The 23,587-nt window shown below is 49.8% G+C and overlaps 1 protein-coding gene across 1 annotated transcript in view; it reads right to left on the bottom strand.

The window, feature by feature from the left end:
- The window catches only part of EMB (embigin), a 93,377-nt gene extending 86,119 nt beyond the window's left edge, over window positions 1-7,258 (bottom strand). Inside the window, 2 exon segments of the mRNA XM_075326724.1 lie at window positions 7,070-7,208; window positions 7,211-7,258. Of these exon segments, the coding sequence (XP_075182839.1) occupies window positions 7,070-7,208; window positions 7,211-7,258 (187 nt within the window).
- Window positions 7,259-23,587: the final 16,329 nt, after the last annotated feature.

Raw genomic sequence — 23,587 nt, 5'->3', positions numbered from 1 at the left:
CGTGCACACGTGACGTCTTAAGGCTGCTTTACACGGTACGACCGATTGTGCGATTTCACAATCGTTCGTACCCGCCCCCGTCCTTTTTGCGTCACGGGCAAATCGCTGCCCGTGTCGCACAAAGTTAGTAACCCCCGTCACACATACTTACCTCTCGTGCGACCTCGCTGTGGGCGGCGAACGTCCACTTCCTGGAGTGGGAGGGACATTCGGCGTCACAGCGACGTCACACGGCCGCCGGCCAATAGAAGCGGAGGGGCGGAGATGAGCGGGACGTAAACATCCCGCCCACCTCCTTCCTTCCACATAGAGCCGACGGCGGCCGCGGGAGGCAGGTGAGCTGCTCATCGTTCCCGTGGTGTCACACGGAGCGGCGTGTGCTACCACGGAAACGATGGTCAACTAAATGAAACGATATTATGGAACCTAGCGAGCAGTACCCGACTCGCGATTTGTGAGCGATACTGCGTCGCTAGGAGGTGTCACACAGGCCGGCATCGCCAGCGATGCCGGATGTGCGTCACAAAAACCGTGACCCCGACGATCTATCGCACAATAGATTGTCTGGTGTAAAGCAGCCTTTAGAGCGCAGCGCTTCGGCTGCTGCCTGAAGCGCTGCGTTCTAAGAAGTGACATGTCACTTCTTCCGTGCGCTTTGCCGGCAGCCCATGCTCTGTCTATGGCAGGAGCTGCAGGCAGAGCGCATGGAATCGGCTTTTTTTTTTTTCCTCTACGGACATTTTCTGCAGCGATTTGAAGCGCACGTGTGCTCTTCAGATCGCTGCAGAAATTTCTGCAGGGCTAGTACGCAACGTGCGCACATAGCCTAAAACAAAAAAATCTAACAACAAAATATTTAAAAACATGAAAAAAAAATGAAAAAAAATTACCCAGCCACTAATCTGCCATTGAAGCGCCATAGCTCATACGGTCCCCTATAATGCCAGAATGTAAAGCATGTGACTGCTGCACACAGTGATTGATCACTGCGGTCACAAGCCAGGAACGTTTGTAATTCACACCTCCCCAGATCAGCTGGTTAGAGAGACCATGGCAAGAAGGAACTAAGCTGGGTAAGAGGTGCTTAGTGCCAAACCCACTTAAATTGATATTGACAGCATATTATAAGGATATTCAATCAATATTGTGATCCCAGAGAAATGATCTCAAGGTCACTACAATTATGGTTTATTTCTATTATGTATAACAAATTCTGAGCTTTGTAATAAAAATAAATGGTGCAGTGACAAAAAATATCAATCTTGGCATTTAGATTTTTTAGAATTAAAATTAGAATTAAGGGGGCTTTACAGGCTACGATATCGTTAATGTTTGGTCGCCGGGTCACATTGTTAGTGACGCACATCCGGCGTCATTAACGATATCGCAGCATGTAATACTTACCAGCGACCTTAGGCGACCTCAAAAATGGTGAAAATCGTTCCCCATGGAGAGGTCGTCCCAAAGTCAAAAATCGGTAAGGGTTGTTTAGCGTTGTGGTTCATCGCTCATGCGGCAGCACACATCGTTGTGTGTGACACCGCATGAGCGAGGACCGTCTCCTTACCTGCCGCCGGCCCCAATGAGGAAGGAAGGAGGTGGGCGGGATGTTACGTCCTGCTCATCTCCGCCCCTCTGATTTGATTGGCCGGCCGCTGCGTGACGTTGCGGTGACGTCGCTGTGATGCCGAACGTCCCTCCCCCTTGAAGGAGGGATTGTTCGGCAGTCACAACGACGACGCCGACCAGGTAAGTATGTGTGACGCTGCGTAGCGATAATGTTCGCTACGGCAGCGATCACAAACAATCGCATGCGCGACGGGGGCGGGTACTTACACGCTCGCTATCGCTAGAAATTGCTAGCGATATCGCTAACGTGTAAAGCCCCCTTAAGAATTGGTATTACACAGTCCACATCCTGCTGTTCACATTTTGACATGATCAGACCAAGATGATACCGAACAATAGATCAGCAGTACCGCACCATTGCGAGGCTTCAAGCAGGATTTTTTCAGACTGAAGTGACCACTGAGCTTAGAGTGTGACAGTGTCATCAGCAGGTTGCCATATAAATCAAATAGAAAACCGGTTTTAAATGCCGCGCTAAAAACCACAGATGCTGTAGATAAAGAGATTTCCTTTATTTCACAGTTCTACGCGTTTCAGAGACATCTCCGTCTCCTTCCTCAGGAAAAGAAATCATATGAGATGAGATATGATTTCTTTTCTTGAGGAAGGAGACGGAGATGTCTCTGAAACGCGTAGAACTGTGAAATAAAGGAAATCTCTTTATCTACAGCATCTGTGGTTTTTAGCGCGGCATTTAAAACCGGTTTTCTATTTGATTTATATGATAACCTGCTTTCCGGGGCCGCTGCTAAACCACATAAAACCACTCACATGCGATCATAGGGGGTTGTGACTGGCACAACCCTACCAGGTGAGTGTATCTCTTTCTGTCCTGTCTCTCTACCCTCATACCGGGTAAGACCCTATTGCGCTTTTTCCCCCCTACAGCTTTATCAGCAGGTTGCAAAAGAGATACAGAGAGACTGGAAAAGTCACAGAAAGTCATAGAAGTGGACATCCTTTGGCCACATCCCACACTGATGACCGCTTCATTATGAACAATGTCCTTTGGAATCGGATGATGAATGCCAAACTCCAGCCACATTTAAGGGAAGTGAGAAGCTCCAAAGTGTTATGTCTGACTATTCAAAACTATTTACATCAGTGTGGTTTGCGTGCTAGACGACCTGCAATGGTACCTGACAAAATTAATTACCAGGCACAGACATCATTGTCCTGCTGGACGAGGGATCAGTGGCCTCAGTGCTATTCACTGATGAAAGTCGATTCACACTGAGCAGAAATGATGGCACCAATGATGTTGGAGATGTCATGGAGAGTGCTATGCTTCAACCATTGTTGTCACCAGATGAGCCTTTGGTGGTGGAGATGTTACAGTGAGGCAGGTGTGTCTAGTCAATACAGAACTGCCCTACACTGTATGAATGGTACAGTGACATGCCCCTACTACTGGAATAACATCATTAATCCAGTCATTGTGCCTCTGCATGAACATCACAAGCCTATGTCATCTTCATGGACGACAACGCTCCAGCAAGTTGAGGTCATATCATTAGGGAATGGCTGCAGGACACTGGAGCTCCTCTAATAGAGCGGCCTATACCTTCTCCAGACCTGACTCCCATAGAAAATCTATGGGATCAACTGAGACGGCATGTAGAGGCTCGTAACTCCGTATCCTAGAATCTCAATGCCCTGAAGGTTGCCCTTCAAGAAGAATGGGATCACCATGCCTCAGAAGACAATAACTCCACTTTGGAACAGCAGAAGACGTCGCTCTGGGAAGCTACAATTGATTCTCAAGGCCACATGACAAGTTATTGAGATTTTGGGGGGGTGTATACCATTCAGTATTGTTGGCTTTTGTTTCAATACAATGAGATGAGGAAATCACCATTGCATGCTTCTACTTAAATGTCTGACTGTCATCATTAAATATCACTGTGGCGTGAACTTTTTACGTTTTACATAATTTTCACCAAAAACCCAAATATCCCTAAGTTTTTGTGAGTAGTGTACATTAAAGTCTGCCAAACCCACTAATTTCAGAACCTGCTGCTCACCAACAAATATATATAGGGGACCACCAAACATTATCCCTTAGATAATATTGAAGAAAAGAATGACCAGATAGTTTAATTTTTAGATAAACAAAATAGGAAACCACGAGATCTTGCCACAGCCCAGCCTTTTTGTTAGGCTATGTGCCCATGGGACTATGTACCCGCGGATTTTCTAGATAAATCCACATGTTTTAGCAAGTACAAACACTCCCCATGTTATCCTATGGGACATGGGGAGTGCTGTGTCCATGCTGCGGTATGTGCGGCTGCGGAATATGCTGAGGATGTCCCGCAGCCGCATGTTACTGCATGTCAATTATTCCTGCGGAACTACCTGCGGAAATCCCAGCCCTCCACTATGGAGATAGAGGCCGGGAGTTCCGCAGGTAAGTCGCATGAATGTCCGTAGGTTGTCCGCTGCTATTTTGTTGGAATCCCGCAGCTATGTATTCCGGGGAGCTGCTGTGGGAAACCTGCGGACGTACCTGTGGATATATCCACAGGTGTGACCTCCCGTGGGCACATAGCCTTAGGCTGGTTTCAGACGACCGTGTTTTAGGTACGTGTGACATCCGTTTTTAACACGGATGTCACACGTACCCATGTTACCCTATTGTGTACTCACACGGCCGTGTTTTTACACGGACCATGTGGCCCCGCTATTTCACACGGAGACGTGTCAGTTTTTTCTCCAGCAGCATGGGTGTCACACAGACCGCACACTAATATGATCCGTGTGACATCAGTGTGACACGGACCGGAGAAAACACGGGTTTTTAAATAAAAAGATGTTCTATATTTACCTGTATCATGTGATGCTGTCTCCGGCTCTGCTGCCTCCCGCTCCTGACCCCCACTCATTATTTTCACTGATTACTCACTGCAGTGAGCAACTGGGAGCAGGGGCATCACGGTGACAGCGCTGGGGACAGCATCGCCGAGGACAGCACCACCGAGGACAGCATCACTGGGGACATTGCTAGGGACAGGTGAGTATCCTGCCAGCAGTGTGGCAGGGACGTCCAGGAGGTCATCGGATTTCCCAATGAACTCTGATGACCTCCTGATGACACCCCTGCGACAACTGCGCTACAGCAAGTGTCACAATGGTGACTTCCAGGGGTTCATGAGAGTTCATTGGGAACTCCGATGACCACCTGGATGTCACTGCACAAACTGCTGTATACTCACCTGTCCCCGGCGGTGCTGTCCTCAGCTGTGCTGTCCTCGGCTTTGCTGTCCGGCGCAGTCCCCGCAATGCTCCGGCTTCCAAATCCTTGGGCAGTGAATCAATGAAAATAATGAGTGGGGGTCAGGAGTGGGAGGCAGCAGAGCATAAGACAGCATCGCTAGATACAGGTAAATATAGAACATCTTTTCATTGCAGAGACACGTGTTTTACCCGGTACGTGTCACACGTATGCAAACACAGATGTCACACGCGTGACCATAACCATGTGTGTGACTGGTACCTGATTAAACACGGACGTCTGAAACCAGCCTTAGGCCTCTTTCATACGTTCGTGAAAAACCACGCACGTTTTTAACGGCCGTGTCAGAGGTGCGTTTTGCCCTCGGTGTGCCGTGTTTATGGGCTACACACAGAGAACGGGAACTTTCTGCGCAAGTGTCCCTGGCGTCCCTGTCCGTGGTGCTGATCTTCGGTCTCCGGTCCTGCCGACTCCCCGCTGCTGCTACTTCCGGTCGCAGTGAAGTGAATATTCAATGAGCATAATGAGCGGCGGTCGGCAGCAAGTGACAGCAGCGGCAGAGACAGGAGGGCTGGAGAAGGTGAGTAATGTTTTTTTTCTCACAGACACATGTCTTCTCTCTAGTGCGTGTCACACGGAACACATCTGTGTGGTCTGTGTGTGTTACGTGTGACACGTTTGCGTTCCGTGTAACACCCGTGATGCCAAAGAGAAAACGGACATGTCGGCGTGAGAAACACACACATGTAAGTACGGAACGGACACAGGTTCCGTGTGCAAATACTTACATGTGTCCAAAACCATAGGAAAACCTAGGTGTACGTGTGTACGTGTCTCCGGTATGTGAGAAAACTGCCAAACACGTACCGGAGGCAAGTATGTGTGACAGAGGCCTTATACAGGACTCCTGGTGTTTGTAAATAGCATGTGCATCATGAATGGCCATGAAATGTGCATGATTTATATAGAGGGGCTGTGGAGCTGTGCGGGGCTCATGGACACCAGTCTGACAGTGAGCGGACATGACACAAAGATTTACATTGACGATGTGTAGTGGGTGGGCAGACCCCTACAAAGGAAACCTAGTCAACCGGAAATGTTAATGTTGTTTTAATAAAAGTGTTTTACTGATATTGTATTGTGTTAGGGCACCCCCTAGTGGCTGGGTGGGACGGCTGTCGCCACAGGGAACGAGGAGGAGCCGGCAGAAACCAGGGGAAGATAAAAAGTGTGTGTGTGGTGGAAAGTAGCAGTTGGGCCCGGGAGGAGCAAGTGAACAACAAGGGGGCAGAGTGTGGGAGCTGAATTGATAGGGGACGCCGGAGAAGACAGGAGGAGACGGAACCTCAGCGAGTGAAGCAGCCGGTGTGGGTCCGTTAGTGGGAGCCCGGCGAAGTGGAGTAACCGGTCACATCCCCACTGGAGGGTGCGTCAGGGCAGGTTGTCCCCCAGCTCAAGCAAGTGTACCCGGTATCCATAACTGCACTGTTTGTTTTCTGGAGAAGAAGTGTGAAAATAAAACATGTCGTTTATTTGCATTGAACCCTGCCTGAAGCGTGTTTATGCGCCGGATGATCGTTGCACCACCACACTCTGCCCCACCGAGTCATCTCCCGACTTTGAAGTAGTGATGGAGTCAGGGGAGAGTCTTGAATCTACAAAGGCCACGACTACAAGGCCGGAGGCCCCCCTGGCTCTTCATTACAGATGGATAAGAAAAACACTCCGGGATCTATAGAGTGTAAGATGGTAAACACATACGGTATGTTCAATGGATGCTGCATCCACCAGCCATAGGGTCCTGTACACAAATGAATACGCTGACTTTTTAATGGATGGTGCTTTTCATTTTTATAGATAGATACAGATGGGAGAAAGAAAGAAAGAAAGAAAGAAAGAAAGAAGCAAAGATAGAGATTCCGTATATAGATATATACATAACGATAGATACATAGATATAGATGATAGATCTAGATTATAGACAGATAAAAAAATAAAGTACATGTACACACAGATAAATACTGAGACATATTTAGTAACTAGATTATAGATAGACAGATAGGAAATAGACTGGCAGATGAGAGGCAGGAGGACGCGGATCCTCTATAGAGCATTGCTCCTGAGCTGCTGCACGCTGCAGATCCGCACACAGCTCCTCTGACCTCCGCAGTCAAGGACATGGAGCGGCTGTGCCCGGACACCTACCTGCTGTGTACGAGGTGATGCCCGGAGAGGCCACAGAGAGGATCCCGCAGAAGACGGGCACCAGCAGCGGGTGCAGGGCTGACAGCCGCATGTCGGGGAGCAGGGGTGTGCAGCAGCTCAGGCCACTTCCTCTGCTCCGTGCTCTGCAGAAGTTACATCAGTCCCGGGCTGTGTAATGTGATGAATCATGGTGTGCACCTTCCTGTATGTCACCACAGCACCGGCCTCTGCTACAGCATCACTGCTGCTGAGGGCTCATATGTGCTACAGCTCAGCAACTATCTATCTATACATATATAGATATATATAGATATATATATATATATATATATATATATATAATCTATATGTTTATATATATATATATATATATATATATATATATATATATATATATATATATATATATATATATATATATAGATATATAGGTATATACAATATACATATACTGTATATACATATACACACATTATGTATGTGTGAATATATATAAGCATATATATATGTATTGTCATACCTACTCATTATACATATATATATATATATTTTCATACCTACTCATTATACATATATATATATATATATTTTCATACCTGCTCATTATATATATATATACAGGGCTGTTATTTGCCTTCGTGCTGCCCTAGGCACTTTAAGTGGTCGCGCCCCTTAGTGACAACGTAACACTGAGTTTTCGCACACGACATCTGTTTAAGGCAGATCTACTCTGTAAAACACTTGAAAAAGTATCAATGAGAAACGAAGGGCACTAACCCCCCCCCCCAATGGGGATCACCACAGGCACATCAAAACATACCATGAGTATAAAATATGCCCACCACACCATCCCCACTTATATACTGTGACTGTCACACTGCCCCTAATAAACTACACACTGCCCTCCCTTATAAATTATACCCACCACACCTTCCTCAATTATGAAATATGATCTGCACATTGACCTCACATCATGCTGCCCCCTCCTCACAATGTCCCATGCATGCTGCCTCCTCCTCACAGTGTCCCATGCATGCTGCCCCCTCCTCACAATGTCCCATGCATGCTGCCCCCTCCTCACAGTGTCCCATGCATGCTGCCCCCTCCTCACAATGTCCCATGCATGCTGCCCCCTCCTCACAGTGTCCTATGCATGCTGTCCCCTCCTCACAATGTCCCATGCATGCTGCCCCCTCCTCACAGTGTCCCATGCATGCTGCCCCCTCCTCACAATGTCCCATGCATGCTGCCCCCTCCTCACAGTGTCCCATGCATGCTGCCCCCTCCTCACAATGTCCCATGCATGCTGCTCCCTCCTCACAATGTCCCATGCATGCTGCCCCCTCCTCACAATGTCCCATGCATGCTGCTCCCTCCTCACAATGTCCCATGCATGCTGCCCCCTCCTCACAGTGTCCTATGCATGCTGTCCCCTCCTCACAATGTCCCATGCATGCTGCCCCCTCCTCACAGTGTCCCATGCATGCTGCCCCCTCCTCACAATGTCCCATGCATGCTGCCCCCTCCTCACAGTGTCCTATGCATGCTGTCCCCTCCTCACAATGTCCCATGCATGCTGCCCCCTCCTCACAGTGTCCCATGCATGCTGCCCCCTCCTCACAATGTCCCATGCATGCTGCCCCCTCCTCACAGTGTCCTATGCATGCTGTCCCCTCCTCACAATGTCCCATGCATTCTGCCCCTTCCTCCCAATGTTCCATGCATGCTGCCCCCTCCTCACAATGTCCCATGCATGCTGCCCCCTCCTCACAGTGTCCCATGCATGCTGCCCCCTCCTCACAGTGTCCTATGCATGCTGTCCCCTCCTCACAATGTCCCATGCATGCTGCCCCCTCCTCACAATGTCCCATGCATTCTGCCCCTTCCTCCCAATGTTCCATGCATGCTGCCCCCTCCTCACAGTGTACCATGCATGCTGCCCCCTCCTCACAATGTCCCATGCATGCTGCCCCCTCCTCACAGTGTCCCATGCATGCTGCTCCCTCCTCAAAATGTCCCATGCATGCTGCCCCCTCCTCACAATGTCCCATGCATGCTGCCCCCTCCTCACAGTGTCCCATGCATGCTGCCCCCTCCTCACAATGTCCCATGCATGCTGCCCCCTCCTCACAGTGTCCCATGAATGCTGCTCCCTCCTCACAATGTCCCATGCATGCTGCCCCCTCCTCACAATGTCCCATGCATGCTGCCCCCTCCTCACAATGTCCCATGCATGCTGCCCCCTCCTCACAGTATCCCATGCATGCTGCTCCCTCCTCACAATGTCCCATGCATGCTGCCCCCTCCTCACAGTATCCCATGCATGCTGCTCCCTCCTCACAATGTCCCATGCATGCTGCTCCCTCCTCACAATGTCCCATGCATGCTGCTCCCTCCTCACAATGTCCCATGCATGTTGCTCCCTCCTCACAGTTTCCCATGCGTGCTGCCCCCTCCTCACAAAGTCCCATGCATGCTGCCCCCTCCTCACAATGTCCCATGCGTGCTGCCCCCTCCTCACAATGTCCCATGCGTGCTGTCCCCTCCTCACAATGTCCCATGCGTGCTTCCCCCTCCTCACAATGTCCCATGCATGCTTCCCCGTCCTCACAATGTCCCATGCATGCTTCCCCGTCCTCACAATGTCCCATGCATGCTGCTCCCTCCTCACAGTTTCCCATGCATGCTGTTCCCTCCTCACAATGTCCCATGCATGCTGCCCCTCTCCATGAGCTCCTAATGCTGCCTTCCTCTTTTTCATAATGACACCTCCATGCTGCCCCATTCATCATACTAAGACCACCATACTAACGCTTATGCTGAGACACCTCTCCCACACACACACACACACACACACACTACCCCACTCTTGATATTGACTCCCCTACATTGCTCCACTCCATACTGAGCCCACACATGCTGCCCCTTCTCCATAATGAGCTCCCAATGCTGCCCCCCTCTCATTCTGAGTCCTTACACTCCCCCGCCATCGATTTTGTCATTGCACTATCCCTCAACCCTTGTCCTCTGTCTCTAGGATTGGCCCCTCTCTCCCATTCCCCCAGCAGCAGCCGCTCTCCCCCGCCTTCACCAGCAGCCTCTCCCCCAGCATCAGCCTCTCTCCCCCCAGCGTCCCCCAGCATCAGCCTCTCTCCCCCCAGCCTCCCCCAGCATCAGCCTCTCTCCCCCAGCTTCCCCCAGCATCAGCCTCTCTCCCCCAGCTTCCTCCAGCATCAGCCTCTCTCCGCCAGCTTCCCCCAGCATCAGCCTCTCTCCCCCAGCTTCCCCCAGCATCAGCCTCTCTCCCCCAGCTTCCCCCAGCATCAGCCTCTCTTCCCCCAGCATCAGCCTCTCTTCTCCCAGCCTCCCCCAGCATCAGCCTCACTCCTCCTAGCCTCCCCCAGCATCAGCCCCCCCAGCATCAGCCTCCCCCTCCCAGCCTCCCCCAGCATCAGCCTCCCCCAGCATCAGCCTCTCTCCTCCCAGCCTCCCCCAGTATCAGCCTCCCCCAGCATCAGCCTCCCTCCTCCCAGCCTCCACCAGCAAAAGCCTCCCCCCTCCTAGCCTCCCCCAGCATCAGCCTCTCTCCTCCCAGCCTCCCCCAGCATCAGCCTCCTTCAGCATCAGCCTCCCTCCTCTGAGCCTCCCGCAGCATCAGCCTCTCCCAGCATCAGCCTCCCTCAACATCAGCCTCTTTCCTCCCAGCCTCCCCCAGCATCAGCCTCTCTCCTCCCAGCCTCCCCCAGCATCAGCCTCCCTCAGCATCAGCCTCCCTCCTCCCAGCCTCCCCCAGCATCAGCCTCCCCCCTCCTAGCCACCCCCAGCATCAGCCTCTCTCCTCCCAGCCTCCCCCAGCATTAGCCTCCCTCAGCATCAGCCTCTCTCCTCCGAGCCTCCCGCAGCATCAGCCTCTCTCCTCCCAGCCTCTCCCAGCATCAGCCTCTCTCCTCCCAGCCTCCCCCAGCATCAGCCTCCCTCAGCATCAGCCTCCCTCCTCCCAGCCTCCCCCAGCATCAGCCTCTCTCCTCCCAGCCTCCCCCCTCCCAGCCTCCCTCAGCATCAGCCTCCCTCCTCCCAGCCTCCCCCAGCATCAGCCTCCCTCCTCCCAGCATCAGCCTCCCCCAGCACCAGCCTCTCTCCTCCCAGCCTCCCCCAGCATCAGCCTCTCTCCTCCCAAACTCTCCCAGCATCAGCCTCCCCCAGCATCAGCCTCTCTCCTCCCAGCCGCCCCCTCTCTCCTCCCAGCCTCCCCCAGCATCAGCCTCTCTCCTCCCAGCCTCCCCCAGCATCAGCCTCCCTCCTCCCAGCCTCCCCCAGCATCAGCCTCTCCCAGCATCAGCCTCCCTCAGCATCAGCCTCTTTCCTCCCAGCCTCCCCCAGCATCAGCCTCTCTCCTCCCAGCCTCTCTCCTCCCAGCCTCCCCCCTCCCAGCCTCCCCCAGCGTCAGCCTCCCCCCATCCCAGCCTTCCACAACATCAGCCTCCCCCAGCATCATACTCTCTCCTCCCAGCCTCCCCCAGTATCAGCTTCTCTTCCCCCAAGTCTCCCCCAGTATCAGCCTCTCTCCTCCCACCCCATACGCAGATCTCCAGTCTGCATTAGAGACACCCCCATGCTCCTTATGAATCTTCAGCTCTGCGAGCACTTACCTGCTCCAGGGCCCGCCATCATCTTCCTGGCTTACGTGAGTATCCTCTTCTGACACCGGCTTCCATCGCGGCGTCCTCTGCGGCGTCCTGCTGTGAGCTCTGCATGTGAAATCCACACAGCATTGGACGCAGCACAGAGGAAGGAGCTGATTGGCGCGCCTGTGACCCCGGAAGTGCAGGCGCCGGCAGTTCCGGGGTCAATCAGCTCTCTGTGCCCGGCCGCCGCAGTTTGTCTGCATTCGCATCTTAATTGACGCAGATACAAATAAATAAAGGTGCGCCTCTCCCCCCTCCCCCCTCCGAAAATACAGCGGATTTAATGAATGTGTAAAAAAAAAAAATATTTTTTTTTTTTTTACTGCTAGAAGGTGCCGCCCCCTGCATCCTGCTGCCCTAGGCATGGGACCACGGGTGCCTAATGATAAATACGGCCCTGTATATATATATATTTTCATACCTAGTCATTATACATATATGTATATATATATATATATATATATATATATATATATACGCTGACTTACGGACCCAGCAAAGGAGGGTGCTGTGAAGAGGCGCTGGGCTGGTATTACAATGGCCATTATAATATTCTAAATACCTCCATTTATGTATTGGATAGAATTTATTTTGTTTTTTTCACAGTGTGCGGCTGGATTTTTTTCTCATATTTATACACAATCCAGATACGCACCTGTTCACATTGTAAAAGTGCTGCCAGTACGGTTTGAAGTCAGGTTAGTACCAGCGTGGGAAACCAGCAAGTGAACCCCTGCTTCATTCTGTTTTTTTGTATTGTATAATGCATATAACAGGGAGTGGTGCTCTCTTTGCTGGATTTGCACCCCAGCTTCTGGCCGCTTCATTAGCCTCCTTTTTGTTCACCAGTTGATCTTGCAGTGTAGTTTCATTATGTTTTTTTTCTATTGTATAATATATATGTCGCGGGCGGAGGAGGGGACGCCGCTCTCTCCCACTGCTCGGGTCCGGCTGCCGCGACTGCTGCGGCCTGCTGCTGCTCGGTGGCTCGAGCGATGGGCCGGATCCCGGGGACTCGAGCGGCGCTCCTCGCCCATGAGTGAAAGGGGTTTGGTTTTTGGGATAGTTTATTGTCCGTGACGCCACCTACGGTTGTGGTGATTGTATGGACAGCACCGCTGCTCTGTATGGGGATCCCGGGAGCGGTGACAGGGAGCAGCAAAGTTGTTAGTTCTCCCCTCCGTGGGTAGGGGGTGGTTGTCCCGGGGCCCAGTGATGAGGTGAAGGATGCTGGATGGCAGGGCCGGTGCAGGGCTTGGTGGGGTGCAGGGATGCGGGGGCAGCGCTGTGCCTCACGGCACTGTGGTACTCACTCAGCCTGAGACGATGACACAGTTCTCGGTAAAACACACGGTTGGAAAGACGGTTCCCACGGACGGCTGCACTTGCTTTTCCCCAGTAGTTGACGGTGACGGTCCCTTTTCCTGCACCTAAGATGATGATGGTAGCGATGGGTTCCCACCGGTAACCCGCTCCTCGACTTGGTTATGGGCCGGAGGAGCCCTACTTTGCCCGCAGGCGCTGGCCCTGAGAAACTGGTGCCCTGGCGGTGGCGGTGTCTCTCTCTAATGGTCGGACTGTTGCCTTCAATCGGGACTTGGTTGTTGGGAGACCCAGAGGTCCCCTTCACTGACGGATTTGGCAAATTCACGGCGACTCCTAGCCTTGCCGGGATCCGAAAGGCCCCTGCCAATGGTGCTGACTGCTCTTCGTATACCGCTCCGGTACCGCCGGGCCACCACCCGTCCACAGTCCTTCCGGCAACCCCCAAGCAGCCTCTCCTGCAGACAGTCACCGCCGTCTGCTGACCTTGCTGTCTCAGTCCGGGGCACACACCCGGACCAACTTCAGGCTTTCTTAACTGTTGCTTTTTTTGTCACTACTCTCACTGTCCTCCTCTACCACTTCCTTCTACTTCACTCCCCTAGACTCAACTCCTTCTCAGACTCTAGTCTGACTTCAATTGCCTGGTTCTCCCGCCTCCAGGGCTGTGAACTCCTCGGTGGGCGGAGCCAACCGCCTGGCCCACCCCCTGGTGTGGACATCAGCCCCTGGAGGAAGGCAACAAGGATTTTTGGTTAGCCTTGGTGTTCCTATCTGGGGTGTAGGGTGTGGTGGTGTTGTGACTTGTGACCCCTGGCTTGCCCAGGGCGTCACATATATGTGTGTATATATATATATATATATATATATATATATAAAATATATAATATATATATATATATATATATATATATATATATATATACAGGTCCGGCAAAAATTAAGGGACCATTGCACAGTTTTTTAAAGTCAGCTTCTCTACATGTCTGGCAGCCATTCCAGTCCAGTGTCAGTTGAATTCCAATCACACTGCACCTTGCTCTCCTTAATGTGCTTCTGTGGCGCCCTGGACAAGCCAGGGGCCACAGGTAACTACACCACCACACCCTACACCCCGGTTAGGCACATCTAAGCCAGACACAAAACCCTTGTTGCCTTCCCCAGGGGCTGATGTCCACACCAGGGGGTGGAGCCAGGCAGTTGGTCTCCACCCACCAAGGAGTTCACAGTCCTGGAGGAGGAAAAAAGAGCAGATTAGCTTGGACAGTGAAAGTGGAAGGAGGAAAAGTGAGGAGTAGTGAAGTGGCAAGAGAGCAGACTGAAGTGAGTCCGGGTGTGTGGCCCGGACGGAGCAGCAAGGTTGGCAGACGGTGGTGACCGTCTGCAGGAGTGGCCTATCAGAGTTTGCCGTAAGGACCGTGGACGGGCGGTGGCCCGGCGGTACCGGACCGGTACACAAGGAGAAGCCAGCACCATTGGCCGGGGCTTTTCGGACCCCGGCAAGGCTAGGAGTCGCCGTGAATTTGCTGAATCCGTTAGTGAAGGGGACCTCCGGGGTTTCCAAACAGTCAAGTCCCGACAGAAGGCAACCGTCCAACCGTGAAGGGGAGACACCGTCACCGCCAAGGGCAACCGTTTCCCAGGGCCAGCGCCTGCTGGCAAAAGGGGCTCCTCCGGCCCACATCCAAGTCGGGGAGCGGGTTACCGGTGGGAACCCATCGGAATCAACATAGAACATAGGTGCAGGGAGAGACAGTCATCACTAACCTACGGGGAAGAAACAACCGCAGCCGTCTGGGGGACCCGTCCATCCAGCCGTGTGTTTTACCGAGAACTGTGTCATCGTCTCAGGCTGAGTGAGTACCCCCGTGCCATACGGCACAGCGCTGCCCCTGCGACCCTGCACCTCACCCGACCCCGCAACCCGCCTGCCATCCACTCCTACCCCATCACCGGGCCCCGGGACAACCAACCCGCTACCCACGGAGGGATGAAATAACAAGAAAGCTGCTCCCAGTCACCGCTCCCGGGATCCCCGTCTAGAGCAGCGGTGGTGTCACCAAAATCACCACAACCGTGGGTGGCGTCACGGACAATATCCATAATCAAAACCCCCACAACCAATCATCCCCCCTTTTCACTCACGGGGAAGGAGCGCCGCTCGAGTCCCCGGGATCCGGCCCACCGCTCGAGCCACCACCAAGCAGCAGCGGCGGCCGCAGCAGCAGCGGCAGCCGGACCCGAGCAGTGGGAGAGCGCAGCGTCCCCTCCTCCGCCTGCGACACTTCTGATTGGTGTATGGCCCACATCCTGTGGCACACATAATAACATAAACATTTATACTCACCTTTCCTCACTCCACGCAGCATCGCTTGTCTTCCTGTCTGGCTGGCCTGTGTGGAGCTGTGCGCACAGCGATGACGTCATCGCTGTGCTCATTGCTCTGCACACACATCAGCGGGTCGGCAGACAGGAGGTCATCACGATGCTGCAGGGAATGGTGACCGGTGAGTATACTTATTCACTGACCCCATGCTGATGATGATACGTGGGGGGCAGTGAATATAGCCACACACGTTCACTTGAGGCTGTAGGAGCCAGGGATGATCACACGGGTCGGCTGTTTAGTTTGCGCGCACCCCCCGCCCATCATCCTATCCACCTATCAGCACCGGCTTCAGCGCTGAGAAATGATGGGCAGGAGGATGCAGTGCATATGAAAATAGGCTTATGAGCAGGCCCACGTGGTCACAATAGGCACTGCTACAGCCTGCTTCTGCCTCTGATGACCCGCTCCAACACCACCGCACCCCCTTTCCCCGCAGCCATCGGACTATAAGATGCACCCGCCACTTTCACCCAAAATTCTGGGGAAAAACAGTGCGTCTTATAGTCCAAAAAACGGTACCTATAAAATAGAAAAATCAGAAAAATGGAAAATTTTGCAGTGGTCTCTTAATTTTTGCCAGAGCTGCATATACATACATACATACATACATACATACATACATACATAAGGAATAGGTCACTGCTCAGACCTAAACATTAATTACTGGTTACCACAATAAAGTTTATCAACCCAAAGAAAGAGTGGTATGACTCCAATTCATTAAAATCACCATTTTATTGTTACAATTAAAATTAAAATAATTCACAACAAGGATCCTCAGTTTTAGGTAAGTTGTACCGTACACAAGAATGGATCAGTAAATATAATTTATATGAGGCACTAGTATATATGGTATGAATAACCACATATATTAAGCATGCTCAATTATAATATGATACTGTAGTTAGTTACATAGTTTGGTATAGTATATAATCTAGTGCAAGGAAGTATGTAATTACAGTTAAACAGCTTGCAGCCAAAATGGCCGTACTAGAGGAAGCGACATTCGGTGTTCCGAATGATTCTGCGCGCAGGCCACGAACCCACGAGACACCAACCCAATGAAGTAAGGGACTGTTTTGCTGCGGTACCGTCACTTACACTGGTCAGTATGGTTAACCCTTTATTGCACTATATGATCTACTGCTTCTGAGAGTGATGGAAGGTTGCTAGTTCATGCTTGGTTAATGTGGATGTAATTAATCTCACTGTGAGCGCCTTGTCACATGTGCAGTTTGTCTTACTGGGTTTAACCATAATTATATAACTGTTTAACTGTAATTACATACTTCCTTGCACTAGATTATATACTATACCAAACTATGTAACTACAGTATCATATTATAATTGAGCATGCTTAATATATGTGGTTATTCATACCATATATACTAGTGCCTCATATAAATTATATTTACTGATCCATTCTTGTGTACGGTACAACTTACCTAAGACTGAGGATCCTTGTTGTGAATTATTTTAATTTTAATTGTATCAATAAAATGGTGATTTTAATGAATTGGAGTCATACCACTCTTTCTTTGGGTTGATATACATACATACATACATAGTGTATTTATGTGTGTGTATGTCTGAATATTATGTATATGTTTATAAACGCATATATTTTTTCTCCATTCTCCAATATATAATAAGGATGAAGGTAAGGTTGATAAAGTAGTGATGAGCGAACCCGTGGATATTCGGGTTCGCGGAACCAGCACGGGAAAAAAAAAAAACAGTATTCGCAAGTGAACTTGACGCCCAACTTAACCCCAAACAATGAACCCCATACAATTCAATGGGGACGAGCCGTTTGGGACTGTAAAATGGCCTTAGTAAGCTCTAGGGGACTGTGGTGGAAGGTAAATGGTAGTAAGAGCAGGATAGTTATACATACTCTCTTCCTGGCCCGCTAATTAAGTGTTATGAATATTCACCATTTCCCCCGCCCACCATCTGTGCCAGGGTCTGTGATTGGGTATAGAGACTGCTATATACTCCCCCACCTTGTGTCCGCGTCTGTGATTGACTGCAGTCACGCAGGATAGTCCAAATGGTGGATAAGCATCTGCAATCAATTCCAAAGAAATCCAAGTTGTCCTGTAGGATCAGGGTGCATCAGTGTCGGTGCAAACTATTCGGCCATATTTGAATGGCAGGAGACCCAGGAGGAACCCACTGCTGATACAGAGACATAAAAAAGCTAGACTTCAGTTTGCCAAAATGTACGTACGTAACCACAATCCTTCTGGGAAAGCATCTTGTGGACAGATGAGACCAAGATAGAGCTTTTTGACAAAGCACATCATTCTACTGTATACTGAAAACAGAATTAGGCCTACATAGAGAAGAGCATAGTACCTACAGTCACATATGGTGGGTTGTTTTGCTGCCCCTGGCACCAAAGCACTATGAAATCTGAATATTACCAAAGGACTTTGGGTCACAATGTAGTGCTCAGTGTTAGAAAGCTGGGTTTGCATCCTAGGTCTAGAGTCTTCCAGCAGGACAATGACCCCAAAAATAATTCAAGAAGTCCACAGGCATATGTAAAATGCCGGAGGACTGCAGTCATGGGCAAGGGCTGTGATCCTCGACCCACTCTGGCACAGTACAAAAACGGGGGTCAGAGTGGTGTATGGAGTGATGGGTGTGAAGGTGGTACCTGCCAGCGACTGATCTTCGTCCGGCTTCTCAGGACCCGTTCACTTCTAATGGCATCATGCATTGCTCCTTTAGTAACGAGTTCACTACTGGTTGCAACTTTAGCATTACTGAGTACACGTAGCACAGTTGCGGTCCATTTTTTAAAGGCGGGTTTCACATCAATATTTTTCATCATCATCATCATCATCATCATCATCATCATGTGTTTCTTTACAGCGGATCTGTCATCATCATCAACCACAGGTGTTCTTATCTCCATACTGATTCGGCTCTACAGCTGAAGCCACCAGATGTGATTTATCCTTTATGCGGCTCGGCTCTAACAGGTAAACTCCCACTTGTGACGTTCCCGATGCGGCAGCGCTTCCGCAGGTACTTGTTGCTACCGGCCTCAGAAAGGGACAACCCTACTCCTTTCAAACTGGATTTTATGCCTCGCTGCAGTCGAGACCCCTTTTTCTCTTGTTACTCCTTTCTTCCTAACCTTCTCTGTCCTGTGTCTGTTGCCTCCACACTGTCCACTACCAACTCTGCTCCATCCGATTCTGTAGGTCTTCCTTCTCTTGTCCTTGTCGCTCACTCACTCTTCCCTATCTGACTAAACACGAAGTTAGGCTACTTTCACACATCCGGTTTGAGCAGTGTGGCTCAATCCGGCTGTGAAACCTATGCAACGGATGCGGCGAAAACACCGCATCTTTTGCATAAGTTTTTACATGCGGCCCGTCCGTTTTTTTCCGGTTGCAGCACGCTACTGAGCATGCGCAGTGGAAAAAAACGCATGCGGCGGCCGGATGCGTTTTTTTCCGCATCGCGCCACATCCGGCGTCCATAGGCATGCATTTAAAAATGCGCTGCAGCAGCCGGATGCGGCGCGATGCGGTTTTTTTGCCGGACAAAAAAACATTGCAAGCTACGTTGCCTCCGGCCGCCTCTTTAACTAATTTTGCCGCATCCGGAAAAAAACTGATGCAACGCAAAGCCATCAGGTACAATCCGGTAACAATGCAAATCTATGGGGATAAAACGGATGCGGTACCGGATCCGTTTTACCCGTTTTTTTCCGGATTGTACCTGATGGAAAAAAACTGATGTGTGAAAGTAGCCTTACTCCTCCCTATATCTTTTCCTGTGCTGGTGAACCACCTCCTTGCTTAACCCTTGCTTCCCTGTCACTCCTTAGGCTACTTTCACACATCCGGTTTGAGCACTGCGGCTCAATCCGGCTGTGAAAACTATGCAACGGATGCGGCGAAAACACCGCATCCGTTGCATAAGTTTTTACATGCGGCCCGTCCGGTTTTTTCCGGTTGCGGCATGCTACTGAGCATGCGCAGTGGAAAAAACCACATGCGGCGTCCGGATGCGTTTTTTTCCGCATCGCGCCGCATCCGGCCTCCATAGGTATGCATTGAAAAATGCGCCGCAGCGGCCGGATGCGGCGCGATGCAGTGTTTTTTTCCGGAGCAAAAAACGTTGCAGGGAACGTTCGATCCGGCCGCGGCATCGGCTAAATCTGCCGCATGCGGCAAAAACCGGACCGAACGCAAGCCCCTGCGGCACAATACGGCACTAATGTAAGTCTATGCAAAAAAAAACCGCAACCGGCGTTACAAAAGCCGGTTGCGGTTTTTCTTCAGAACGCCGTATTGTGCCGCAGAGCAAAAATCCGGATGTGTGAAAGTAGCCTTAGCCATCACTTCTCACTAAGGGGGCCTGGGTACCTATGACACCTGGTGGCAGCCGGCCGTATTACACAGGAGAATGCATTACATTAACAAAAGAATACCATATAATAATCAAAAACATTTACATGGTAGTTTCCCTAGTCCCCAGTACGAAGTGGGGCTGTAGGGCTCTGCACACCCTATTACACATGGATGGAAACAGAGCGCTGGAGAGTTCTGATGTGGCAGCAATGAGTACGGATCTATATCATCACATTGAACACCTGTGGAGAGATCTAAAAATTGCTTTTGGGAGAAGACGCCTTCAAATATGAGAGACCTGGAGCAGTATACAAAAGAAGAATGGGGATTTTGTGTGACATTATTTCCAATTTTGACCTTTCTTCTCTATTTTTTTTGTGTTGTTTCCTATACATACAAAGGAACTAAGCTTGTCTGACAAAAGAAGTGTAATTGCAGTAATTTTCTGGGACAAATACTACATTTTCTAGAATGATTTCAAACATGCCAACACTTTCTGCAATGACTGTATATTTAATATTTTTTCATATATTTTTCAATACACCAAATTCAGCGTTGTAAAGAAACTGCTGTAAATGTCACATGTTCAAAAGACAATAAGGGGTACTTTGCACACTATGACATCACAGGCCGATGCTGCGATGCCGAGCGCGTTAGTCCCCGCCCCCGTCGCAGCAGCGATATCTTGTGATAGCTGCCGTAGCGAACATTATCGCTACGGCAGCTTCACATGCACTTACCTGCCCTGCGACGTCGCTCTGGCCGGCGACCCGCCTCCTTCCTAAGGGGGCGGGTCGTGGGGCGTCACAGCGACGTCACACGGCAGGCGGCCAATAGAAGCAGAGGGGCGGAGATGAGCGGAATTTAAACATCCCGCCCACCTCCTTCCTTCCACATAGCCGGCGTGAGCCGCGGTGACGCAGGTAAGCTGATGTTCCTCGCTCCTGCGGCTTCATACACAACGATGTGTGCTGCCGCAGGAACGAGGAACAACATTGTACCGTCGCTGCAGCGAAATTATGAAAATGTCGGACGCTACACCGATGATACGATTATGACGCTTTTGCGCTCGTTAATCATATCAAAAAGGATTCACACACTCCGATATCGACAGCGACGCCGGATGTGCGTCACTTTCGATTTGACCCAACCAACATCGCACCTGCGATGTCGTAGTGTGCAAAGTACCCCTAAGGGTCACATACGTCATCTATATAAGGCCTTTCTCCCACTTGCGTGGAACTAATCACTCCAATTCTCATCCAGAAAAGTGGGACGAGTGTAATATGTAAGTAACTTTGTTTGTCATAGAATGCAGGTGTGCAATATTTTTTCCGCCTAGCATCTGTATGCAATGCGTTTTTAACATCATTTTTTACCTACTATGATACCATATATTAAATTAATACTACTGTAGTTGGCATAAATAATAAAACAATCCTATCTAAAGATATAGATAGATGATAGAGAGGTATTAGATATGTACTACATATATAATAGATAGATATTACAGATACTGTAGATAGATAGGACAGTAATTAAACCAGGCCGCAGCCAATATGGTAGGGGTAGAAGACAGAAATACCAAAAATTATTCCCCATTAAAAAATAACTTTTAATAATATCATTAAAAGGTAAAAAAATACAATTACAAAACACACAGTATAAATGCAGGGTGTATAACGAATGCTAGGAGGGAGAAGAGATAAAAATCTATATATATAATTGCCTTATTCTGTCTGTCTGTCTGTCTGTCTGTCTTGCTCCAAAATTGTGTCCTTACAGTGACAACCGTCGGATTGGCCGCTGGGCTCGGCCTGGCCCCGCCCCTCCACACGGATTGGCCGCTCGGCCCCCCGATGGGGGGTGCAGCGTGGGGGATGGAGCACGATGGGGGTGCCCAGAATGGGGGGATGAAACACGATGGGGGGTGCGCAGCATGGGGGATGGAGCACGATGGGGGGTGCGCAGCATGGGGGATGGAGCACGATGGAGGGTGCGCAGCATGGGGGATGGAGCACGATTGAGGGGTGCGCAGCATGGGGGATGGAGCACGATTGAGGGGTGCGCAGCATGGGGGACGGAGCACGATGGGGGGTGCACACCTCCCCCCAAAACACACACACACCGCCACACACGCACCGCACAACACACCACACACACACTGGGAACCACAAACACCGCCCTACACAGACACCCACACACACAGACAACGCCGCACACACACAACACCCAACACACAAACACCGCGGCACACACAAATATACGCACATACCGCACAACACACACACTGCACAAAACATACCTCCCCCCAAAACACACACACGCACTCCACACCCACACAAACCGTGCAACACACACAGCACCACACACACAGAACGTTGCAGACACACAGCGCTCCACAAACAACGCAACACACAACGCAACACACAACACCACCGCTCTCACCCCCCGCCACACCCAGACAACACCCAGAACATTTACAGTGCCCTACACAAACACTTGGCAACTACACACAGCAACATCTATATATATATATATATATATATATATATATATATATATATATATATATATATATACAACAAAAATCATACATTAACTACATAATACGTAAATTCTAGAATACCCGATGCGTAGAATCGGGCCACCTTCTAGTAACCCTATAAAGCCCTAATTAAGCTCTCCCTACCTAGCAATGGAGGGTATGACGCCCTAGGGTTTTGGCGCCCCCATTCACCGATGGGAGACCCTGAAGGACCCTATAAAACCCTGCAAAGGCCAAACAAACAACAAACAATTACAAAAAGAGCCCCATCAAGATGAGATGGAGACATAAGAAACTTATCTGAGAGTATCCTGAAGACAGAGTCCCGACGCGTTTCCTCCCAAAGATGCCAGGGGATCATCATGGGACAGACCCAAGAAGTAAATCACCAATGCAGAAGCTACCTGGGGCACCAGAACAATGGTCTTACCCTCCTGAACCATCATTCTGGTGCCCAGGGAGGCTTCTGCACCCTACATTTATACTGTGTGTTTTGTAATTGTGTTTTTTTACCTTTTAATGATGTTATTAAAAGTTATTTTTTAATGGGGAATCATTTTTGGTATTTCAGATAGATAGGACAGCTATGATGTAGATACATATAATTTCCCAACACCCCTATGCAATATAAACTATCTTTCATGTCAAGTTTATTCTACAGTTTTTATGCTTCTTTAACCAAATAAATAATAAATAAATTTAATTTGTGGTCACCCCTATTTTTGATAACCAGCAAAGGTAAAGCAGACAGCTAGGAGCTGTTATTATCAGGTAGGGAAGATTCATGGTTATTGTTCCCTACCCAGCCCAAAAGTAGCAGCCTGCAGCCACTTCAGAAGTGACGGATCACATTAGATGTGCCAAATCAAGCACCCCCCTCGGGTCTTCACAATTACTCTGGTTCGTTGGAAATCAGGCTAATGGTAGTTGGGGTTAAGATCAGCTGTGAAGTGTCCAAAACCACAGCTGGCTTAAAGCCCTGGTGTTAGTAATGGAGAGGTGTCAATCAGACACCTCAATTACTAACCCAGTAAATAAACAAAAAAAAATAAATACACAAATACTGTATTTTAAAAAACAGGGAGTGTTTTTTAAAATTAAGTATTTATGTGTGTCTCTGTTTTGTTTTTTTTTACTTACTGGGTTAGTAATGGGTGTGTCTGATAGATGCCTCTCCATTTCTAACATCAGGGCTTG

Source organism: Anomaloglossus baeobatrachus, chromosome 1 (genome assembly GCF_048569485.1).
Source record: "Anomaloglossus baeobatrachus isolate aAnoBae1 chromosome 1, aAnoBae1.hap1, whole genome shotgun sequence".
NCBI lineage: Eukaryota > Metazoa > Chordata > Amphibia > Anura > Aromobatidae > Anomaloglossus > Anomaloglossus baeobatrachus.
Note: the sequence above shows the minus strand (reverse complement) of the source record. Positions and strands in the feature narration are given on the sequence as shown.